Here is a 10,745-nt window from a genome sequence, read left to right on the forward strand (position 1 = left end):
ATGAGTAATTGAAGTACAAATCAGAAGAGTCAGAAGTTTCCATGTCTTAACATGAAGGAGACTTCTATGAAGTGAAAACCCTCTCCAGCAACAAAAATGTTGTGTCTCAAAACTCCCTTCTGCTCATACCACCCCCCTGTACATCTGAACATGCCCAGCCATGAGCCAAAAGGGATGGGCTGGGCTTCAGGCCTCTCAGTGAGACTTCCCACATGTGTTGCATTCTTCGTGGAGCACTTCAGAGTCTCTGGTGCATCTGGAGCAGCTTAACTTTAAAATAGACAAGGGAAGAAGTTCACTGCTTACAAACACTTCTCCTTCACATACGCATAGTTCAGGTCTGCTGAGCCGGCCATCTGGAGATCCTGTTTGTTTGTTAGCAGCAAGTCGTAACTAACCTTTAAACGTTTATATTGTGCATCTTTGGGAGAGCATATCTCTGTGTTAAAGGGGTTGGCTGACCACTCTGGACAACCTCTTCCTGAGAACACAGACAGGAAGTCAAGACCAAGAGCAGAACGCAGAAAAAAGAGAAAATTTCTATCAAGGTTTTTTTTTATTTTTTTTTATTAATGTTAGGGTGAAAAGATATATAAATAAAAAGTAAACTGAAGAAGGAGATGATGGACGAGTTCAGGACGCCTGTATAAGAGGTAAAGGGAAACATGAAGTAAGGGGGAAAAAAAAAAGAAGGTTGTGGGGTAAAAGACACAAGATGAAGAAAACAGCTGTTGTGCTGAAGGACTCCAAAGCATCGAGTAGGTGAGTTTCAAAATCTAATCCTAGTCATCATGTTTGTACTGATAATGAATATATATAAAAAAAAGGGATCAGGGGAAAAGGGTTTTGTTCGATTTTTATCATGCCCAAACAAAACTACTTCTTCTTAGAGGGGTTTTCCATGAGATCTACTATGCTCGTGGTGCCTAATATTCAATAGACACTGAACAGACAAAGGAATGTGTGTAAACCAATGTAAGAACCATTTTAACACTAACAGGTTTCAACACTATTGACATCATACCCTTGGGAGGCACATAATGTAGTGGGGAAGGAAAAGGCTTGGCATGAGATGAAAAGAAAATAAAAACATTTAGAGAGCAGACTAGGAGTAAGATCAACAACTTCGTGCTATGCAAAACCACTGAACATTATCAAAGCCTAGGAGAATCTCTTCTTGGTTATCATCTCACTCACGTAATGGCACAACGTCGTGCAGTATTTTTTCCCAAAATATGTGACGTCTTTTATACAGAAGTAATGATTGTTCCACCAAAGTGCTTCCATTTCTGCTTTTGTGCAAATTCCACGACAATGAAGTTGAAGTATAAGCTCAAAAGCAGAAGTATGTTTTTTCATTTGATGATCTTTTGCCTTTTTTGTATTTCTCAGGTTGGTCATCAGGTCCCTCTAAAATCACTCAACCAAAGGTTCATTATTGATCAGTTTTTAAATATGCACCATGCTGTCCTCGGCTCCCACCACATCGCCTACCGCCATCCCCAAAACTAAAACCAAGCCTCTTTTGGTTTCCGAATGTTCTTCCTCACCCACATCTACAACACCGGTCCAGTTGGTTGAAATTTCGGATAACCCCACTCCAATAAAGCCACACAAATCCACCTCCCCTCCTCTACCTCTCTCGCCTCCTTACTCGATTTGCAAACCCCAAAGTTCTCTGCCACCTCTCAACTCCAAACCTTCTGTCCCTCCTGTACACAAAACAAAGGCTTCTAAGCCAACATGTCCACCTCTCCCAGCCCAGCAGCCATCAGCATTTCCCAAAGCGTCCTCTACGTCAATGTCCAAAGCCCCTCCACGGCCTACCTCTAAACCCTTATCACCACGTCTTCAGAGACCCCCACCGCCACTCACTTCTAAAACACCTGCTGTACCATCTCCACCTGTCCAAACACAGAAATCAGCCCGTCCCAGCATTAGCATTTTGGAGAAGCTGATCAAGACATGTCCAGTGTGGCTACAGCTTGGAATGTCCAAGGAAAAAGCTACTCATATACTCAACAAAGAGCCACCAGGGGTAAGAGTGTATACATTTACCATTTATATCTCTTGATCTTAATTTGAATCTTACAATATATATGCTGGCTTTGCAGGGATTTTTAGTAAGGAGGGATCGTGGCCAGCTGTTAATGGTGGTGTCAGTTCGTCTTCCAGACCAGCAGGGAGTTTCCCAGATTCAGGACTTGCATGTAAAAGAAGAAAAGTCAAGTAAGTCGAAGCGTTCTTCTCTCATTCTGATTTTATAGTGGATAACATGAGAGTGGTTGCCGCGTTAACCAGACTGGATTAGATTTTAAACCACATATAAACTAAAATGTTGCGCTGTTTAAAAGCGTAATTAAATGCGGCATGTAAAGTATAGGCTAGAATCAGGGAGTCAACCTCCCAAAACTGTCAGGTCTTCTGTGCATACAGTGGTGGACAGTAGCAAAGTAAATGTAATTTTGTTACTGTACTTAAGTAGCTGTACTTTACTAAAATACAGTGAAACATCGATACTTGCGGGGGTAACGTTCGATGACCCCCCGTGAGTAAGAAAAGATTGCGAGTTTCTGACTCTTTCCTTTTTACAATTTTACAATTCTCCTTTTTCAAGGGGAATTGTACATGTACTGTACTGAACTGTAAACTCAACAAAAATTGTGAATTACTTGTCACAAATGTTTTATTTACTACTTTAAATGAATAATAGTTTTTCAAACATTTTGATGTGATTTATTTGTACAAACTCTGTTTTGAAATGTTACTCCGAACTTTCAAGCCACTCGCAGCTTCTCAGGAACTATCAGATTTTTCACAAGTTACTAGTACCGGTCCCAAGCCCTGATAAATTGGGGAGGGTTGCGTTAGGAAGGGCATCCAGCGTAAAAACATGTGCCAAATCAAACATGCGGATGATCCACTGTGGTGACCCCTAATGGGAGAAGCCGAAAGAAAGTTTTACTCTTAGTCCGGTTCCAAATGAAAAGCCAAGAACAATGGTGGCGAGGAGGTGGCGAGGGTTAAGCTCACGAGTATTGAGGTTCCACTGTATTTCCATTTGAAGAGACTTCACTTTAATTTCAAAGTGAAATATCTCAACTATATTTCGAAAAATATAGTGAAAAAGTCGTCCGTTTTTATTTAGGAGCGAATAAAAACTTAGAGCACGATTTGTTTTGAAGTTGTTTTGATTGCTTTTTGTGTATTTACTCAGCACGAACATACAGTTCAGCATTAGTTCAACAGAAAGCAGAACATTTTTGAGAGGAATAAATAATGGAAGAATCTGTTGACTCGAACTCGTCACAACACCCGTGGCCTCATTTGCACAATTTTTTTGAAGAAGGTTTTGGGCTCATGATAATTGAAATTTTTATCAATCAGTGTTTGACTCATTAATATCATTCTATTATTAGATTGGTGTGCACATACTGTACATTTCATTTAAACTGAGTTAAGATAATAGGAACATTATAGCCATAATAAATCATAGTACTTTGGATACTGAAGTATCATTTGAAAACAAATACTTTTGTACCTTTACTCAGGTGATTTTTTTTACTTTTACTTTCTCACTTTTACTTTTACTGGAGTCCTATTTTATCTACTATATCTCTAGCTCAAGTACATGGTGTGTGTACTTTGTCCACCCCTGTGTGCATACACTGGGTTCACCAGTGATTTGAAGTTTGCCCACCTTTTGACACTGCCATATTGTTCACCAAATATGGTCACTGTCAAATTATAAATCTGGATATTTAGAAAAGAAGAGTATGAAAAGAGTGTGATTCTGACTGACTCAAATTTAACACAAGCAGACAAGGTAGTCTGTGGAGGAGGGGAGTGACCACAGGTTTCCTGTCCTCAGCACTGAACTGAGGCTAACACTGTCCAACTTCCTGACAACACCAACTTACCTCTGTGAGCTTGTGCTGCTGTGGGTGTTTTACAAAGGAAAATATCTGTGCTATTTATCTTCCTGTTTTGTCATGATAGAAGCTCTGTGCTATTTGGCAATTGCTATTGCTTTATCTAAATAGGTTCGATCACTGAAGCCTGTGTAAAAGTCAGTAGTATTAATTGACTTACAATTTCAGACTAGTCGTTTTGTGGGCTTGGATAAAGTACTGTTGGCCAGCTGCTGTTTAAAATGTTGATACAGTGTAGATGTGGTATGCTCCAGACAAATTCTATGCATACATAACCATAAACAGCTTTGTTTTCTTCCTTTCTTACAGTGCTGTATCTTGAAGGCTCTGCCCTGGTCTTTGACAACATATTTAAACTCATTGCGTTCTATTGTGTTAGCCGGTAAGCTTGGCCTCCGGTGAACTATTTCTGAATTATAGCTCTCAAACCTGAGCATGTTTTTAGTGTAATATATTTTATTGTTCTTTAGGGACATCCTCTCCTTTACCTTGAAATTACCGCAGGCCATCATCCAGGCAATTAAATATGAAGACATGGAGGTGATCTCCACACTAGGAGTAGGTAATACAAAGTATATGAGCCAGACCATCCAGATTTTTTTTTCTCCGCCCAAACACTAATTTAATTCCATTACACTTTAATTACGCATGTGTCCATGTCTCTGCTATTCTAACCCGTCTTGAACTTTGTTAATAGAATTCTGGGGCTCAGAGCTAAATAGCCAGTTTCGGGAAGATTCCAGAAAATCTGCAGACTGCAGTATCTCTGGAGAGATGAAGCTTTCTTCTGTAAGTAACCATCTTTGGTACATCAACCCCATCTTCATTGAGGAATACTACAACAGCTTGCCTCCCAACTCTCCTACACCAATCCTGAGGTCCCAAAGTCTCAACGTGTCTGTACAGGCTGTGCCGAAATTCAAAAGACCACCCCCTCCACTACCTCCTCGTCCACTAACAATTTCCGAAGACACACTGATGCAAGTGTCAACTAAGGCGGCTAAAGAGAAGCTTACGTCAGAGGAGTCTTCACTTCTCTTGCTGCATTCTTCTCTGGCTGTAAAACAAAAAGAGGAAGGAAGTAATTGTGGGTATAAAAAGCCAGAGGAAACTCTATTACCCAGTACTGAGGCAGAATCGTTGAACAAACAAGAACCCGTTTTGAGTGAAGCAACAAAACAGAGTAGTGGCGCCCCTCTGAAGATTCCCCCAGTTCCACTTCGACGCCGGATTTCTGAGGGCCAATCTTCAGGAGAAGAAGTTCAACCGGAACCTTTAAAGGAAACTGTTTGTCCATCTGTAGCAGCAGAAACCAATGAGGATCCAAGTGCTGCTGTGTCTCTTATTTGCCTTGATGAAGGTAGCATCGATCAATGGGTAAGTGGACTGTCCGGAAACGCCACAACACACAAAGAGCAGGGTGAATCAAAAATTTCAAATGGAGATTCTGCTGTGAATATGCTTCCGGTAATTGACACGAAGAAGCCTTGTGCTCCAGTGCCACCTCCTAGAAAGAAACGAGCATCTCAAACCATTATCACCATATCCAAAGATGCCAGTAATACCTCTGAAGGTGGTCCTCAAGAACTCAGCCACACAGCTCCACAGCCCACGTCAGCACTCCAGACCCTTCATGTCAATGCAGACCACCACAAAGTTGCAGATGTCTCATTATTTGCCCCTGAAGGAGGTGCTCCTCAGGTGGATCATGACTCCTACTCCACGAGCAGCACAGAGGAAGAGGGAGATCCTACCCCAATGGGTGGTTTAATGAAGAGGACTTCCACTGTTATGCTAGACCGTGCTAAGCAGCGGCTCTCCATGGTGAACTTCTCCACCGTCTTCACAAGCTTTATGAGCACTGACCGCAAGCTTCAGAAGCGGATAGTGGAGCTTGCTAGAGATGGGAGCACATACTTTGGTAACTTGGTACAGGACTATCGAGCCTTTACTCTGGACACTATGAGGAGGCATTCCTCAAGTACGGAGATGCTCCAAGAGATCAGACAAATGATGACGCAGCTCAAGAGCTATCTGATACAAAGCACAGAGCTGCAGAACCTGCAAGAGCCAAATGCTTATTCTGAGGAGAACTTGGGTAATTTAAATACCTACTTTCATGACAAGTGAACTATGATTAATCACTATATATATATATATATATATATATATATATATATATATATATATATATATATATATATATATATATATATATATATATATATGTATGTATGTATGTATGTATTTTTGGACTTAGAAGTCTTTGGTTTATTATGATATGTGAATTATTATTTAAAGCAATTTCTTTTAAATCTGCTTAGCATAGCATGTTGATGTAATTTTATTATAATTCCACACAGTGATACAAATATCGAAAAATTCCATTATACAGACAAACTGCAGAAAAAACAGTATACACTATAGATATATAAATGTTTGCTCTGGCAGTGTTTTACATCTGTTATATATCTCCTCCTCCTCAGAGATTATCATTGAGGCGTCACTTTATAAGAGTGTCCTGAAGCCCTTAAGAGAGGCGATATATAATGGGCTGAAGGACATCCACTCCCGTGCAGGCAATCTAAAAAAGCTCAAGGAGAACCAGCAGATAGTGCTTGGCACCACCACCACTGATTTGGGTGTGACCACCTGTGTTCCTGACTCACCTGTCATGGAGAAGATCCAGGGAAAGTTGGGAAACCTGCATCAGGAATACTCACCTCAGAAGAAAATCGATCTGCTCCTCAAGACATGCAAGATCATATATGAGTCCATGTCTGTGGGTTGCCCAGGTTAGACAAAAAAGAAAAGAAAGAAAAACATTGTTTATTGTTTATCTATAATTATCTTGCCATGAGTTAAGCCTTATTACAAAGATAGAGAGATTCCCACACAGACTCATTACCCCCCCTTACATTAAACATTAGAAAGGGGATAAAACGTAAGCTTTGTTGGTTGGAGTGTTCCAGAAACTGCTTTTCTCCTGGGATTTTTATGCGTAGCACTGCAAACTTAGTTTCCTGTTCCTGGCTGAAAAGAACCCAATGTGGTCTTAACATCCTGTGATGATCTTCTGCTCACACCACAGCTGCAATGAGTGATTATGTGAGTCAGTGTAGACTTCCTGTTCGTTTGGTCCAGTCTTGCCCTTCTCAACTGACCTCCCTTATCAGCAAGGCATTTCCACGCACAGAACTGCTGCTACTGCAGGTTCAAATCCCAGGAGATCAGCCTCTTATGAAATCCTCAAACTAGGCCATCTGGCACCAACAATGATGCCACTTTCAAAGGCAATGAGATCATATCATTGTCTGATTAGTTATTTTCTATGTGAAGGTTTTTCTAATCAAGTGGCTGGGTAGTAACAAAAGCAGACAGCCTCTGTTCTTTATTTCCTATAAACAGAAACCATGCTGGGTTTAAATACAAAATACATCTTATACTGTTTACACACAGTCTTATTAGAGAGTTCCTCTTTTTGTCTGTTTGCGGAGTAAACTAAATGATTACACCAGGATTAACTCATCAAAAAGTTCAGAAATTGCAAAACATGAGCTATAGTTTGTTGGGGGAGGGGTGAGAACTAGGGAGGGGTGAGAACTAAATTCAGTTGTTTGCTATTTGCCTCCTTTCATCGCAGTTTGACTGTGGATGCATGCTAATGGGTGTAACTGCCATTTATACTTTGCGATAAATGTGTTAAATTATATTCTGGGCTCTGTAGGAAAGCCACATGGTGCAGACGACTTCCTGCCTGTACTGATGTATGTACTGGCTCGGTGCAACATGGCTGCACTGCTGCTGGATGTAGAGTATATGATGGAACTGATGGACCCTGCACTACAGCTTGGAGAAGGTGAGAACATCAACACACACAGACACTATAGTGCTGTCATTTTATGAAATCCCACAGCACATATGATATGGGCAAAAGAATTGGCACACCTGACTTTTCCAGCCATGTGTGGTGTTTGGTTCTTCCCCAAACTGTTATCATTAAGCTAGAGGCACACAATTGTATTGGCTGTATTGCCTTTCACTTGACCTAGAAGACCCAAACTGGTTCCAGTATGACAATGCCTCTGTGCACAACGTCAAATGGGATGTTTAAAAAAGCACATACCCATCTTATTTTCCATAAAAGTATTAAAAATAGTAAATATAGAAAACTCCAAAAGTACTGGAAAACCTGATGAAATGACATTAAAATGCAATTCATTTTCAAAATCTTTTGAATGCTTCAAAAGCTGATCGATAAATTGTGCTCGACAGATTCAGTTCTGTGATGTTTAACCCTTCTTCGATGCAAGATATCTGAAATTATTTCAAGCTTTGTCAGCCATGCTGAGTTAAAGTTTGCAACCCTCCACAGTTTTTTGAGTAGGAATTTTTTAAAGAAAGTACCAAATAATGGATCAAAATTACAGTTATACAGAGAGTCGCCAAGCACAGCATTCATTCTGCCTAACAAGAAAATCATTGCTCCACTGTAATGTCACAGCATTCCGTGAGTTGAATATAAGGGTTTTCCCTGAGGCGCTGCACAAAGTCAATTCTAATAGTGGTAAAATGTCCTGCTAACACTGTCTAGCTAGGTACAATGCAGTATAGAGAACACAAGTATCCACTGTTATGCATTACAATGATGATACGTGAATTTGAAGTGTTTGCATTGTTGCATCTCAAACAACCTGTATGTCAACAGGATTACAATACCATAACAATATTGGCACAGAAAACACACACACGCACACACATGCACACAGCATCACCCCTAAAACTATTTTACTTACTGACTCTAATAAATCTCTCATGCTCACTTTTTTCTCCCAATGATTCATCTGTGAAGTCATATGTGAGCCGAAGTATGAGGTACGCATACAGATTCCTGCCCAAAAAATATGGATACAACTGATTCTACAATTACCAGACTGTCAGAAACATCATCTTTTGAGTTATTTGAAGCAATAACCATACCTTTTTATTTATAACCATATACACACGACTTCAGTTGTAACTTGAGATTAACTATAATTTGATCTCACAACCTTCTGATCAATAGTCTGTTGTATAAATCATTAAACTACCACCACTGAATTTCACAACATCCTCATCAAGTGTGTGCGTCCAAATTAATGTTGTTCAGTAGCTTCTCGTGGTTTAAGCATTACTGTTCCTGAACTGTAGCAATCCTTCAATAATGCATAGCTTGTCTTTCTAGGCTCGTACTATCTTACTACAACATACGGAGCTCTGGAGCATATCAAAAACTATGATAAGCAGGCAGCTTCCAGGCAGCTGAGTTTGGAAATTCAGGATTCTATTCACCGCTGGGAGCGTCGCCGAACTCTTAATAAGGCCCGTGCCTCACAAACATTAATACAGGTAGACCAGATTACATACTGGATATCTGAATAAATGCATAAATATACTCATAAATAGACTCATAAATATACTCAATTAAACATCGTTACTTTTTTTTTAACGCAGGATTTCATCACGGTCTCTTTCCTCGAGGCATGTTCTAACACCAAAACTCTGGGTGTGGATCCCAACACCACAGCCCGAGACCTGAGCGCCCAGTGTGCAGTAAAGTTTGATGTGCATGACCCTGACACCTACTGTCTGAGCGTGCTAGTGGACGGCCATTACCAACACCTGAGTCCTGAGGAGTGTCCCCTCTCAATCAAATCAAGCCTGCACCGCAGTGAGCCTCGCAAAGAATATCACTTCGTGTACCATCACGGCCTCTGGCCAGGACAGGCCTCCGAACCTGACCAGGAAATAAATAATACCCCTGAACTGACACCTGCCCAGGAGGAGAGTTTGATCTGAAGAAAAAACAATATTAAAAAAAGCCATTAATTAACTGCTACTTCATTGAACTTCCATCTTGGCACCAGGTCTACTCCAAAATTGCACTTTGACCTATTGCAGCATTGTTTTAGATTAATCATTCTTAGTGCTAAAATAGCCTATAAATGTCAGGGAGTACAAGACAGACTGTCATTATTGTTTAGGAAATCAAGCGAAATCGGAGTAATGACTTGACAGCTGAGCAGTATTGCTAGAACACACACACACACACACACACACACACACACACACACACACACACACACACACACAAAACCAACTGGATATTGGTTTGATTACATGAGCAGGAATTCTCCAAGATCCAAAAACAGACACTGACATAAAAAACCTTGCCTTAATAGGTATTGTTTTAAGCATTCAATTTTTTTTTTTTTTTTTTTTTTTTTTTTTACATACGTGTGTGTATATATGGGTGTATGTAAATATACATACACCTGCACATCAGAGCTCATGTCTTTTTCAAATTTATTTTGCTTTATTTGCATGACAGTGTTACCTGGGACTTTATACATTTTTGCTATTGCTACTTAGTATCCGTTTTAGTACCTATAATCTCTTTTTCCTGAATACAGGATCATATTTCTAGTTATAAAATCAATAAGCACATTAATACGACTGAAGTCACAAACATTTCTGTACATGACTCAGGGTTTTATTAAGTGCGATTTGAATATGCATTGACAAAAGTTTTTTTTTTTTTTTCCATCTAAACACAAATAAAGTACTTTACTGTTGACATCATCATTTGTGTCTAAATTTAAGTAAAACATGTCTAAGACACATCGTTACTAATTTTCTTGCTGCACAGTCTGAATGAGCCAATTTCATGCTTTGTTGAGGATATGGAACATACAATTACATACCATATTCTTTAACATTTATCTCAGAGTTTCAAATAATCCTAAAGGCGTTTAACAGGGTCAAGAGCTTCCA

At 39.9% G+C, this 10,745-nt stretch overlaps 1 protein-coding gene across 2 annotated transcripts; it reads left to right on the forward strand.

The window, feature by feature from the left end:
- Positions 1-200: 200 nt before the first annotated feature.
- rin3 (Ras and Rab interactor 3) lies at positions 201-10,553 on the forward strand. 2 transcript variants are annotated; one of them, XM_083551184.1, is made up of 10 exons: positions 201-762; positions 1,393-2,038; positions 2,115-2,229; positions 4,242-4,314; positions 4,403-4,494; positions 4,630-6,030; positions 6,419-6,727; positions 7,660-7,791; positions 9,157-9,320; positions 9,426-10,553. In XM_083551184.1, the coding sequence occupies exons 2-10, from the start codon at positions 1,463-1,465 to the stop codon at positions 9,768-9,770; spliced, it is 3,207 nt and encodes a 1,068-aa protein (XP_083407310.1). In that variant the 5' UTR covers positions 201-762; positions 1,393-1,462; the 3' UTR covers positions 9,771-10,553. The 2 variants fall into 2 exon arrangements, with proteins under 2 accessions (XP_083407310.1, XP_083407311.1); XM_083551185.1 differs by having other exon boundaries at positions 201-758.
- The last annotated feature ends 192 nt before the right edge of the window (positions 10,554-10,745 follow it).

This window comes from Silurus aristotelis, assembly GCF_946808225.1.
Source record: "Silurus aristotelis genome assembly, chromosome: 9".
Taxonomy (NCBI): domain Eukaryota; kingdom Metazoa; phylum Chordata; class Actinopteri; order Siluriformes; family Siluridae; genus Silurus; species Silurus aristotelis.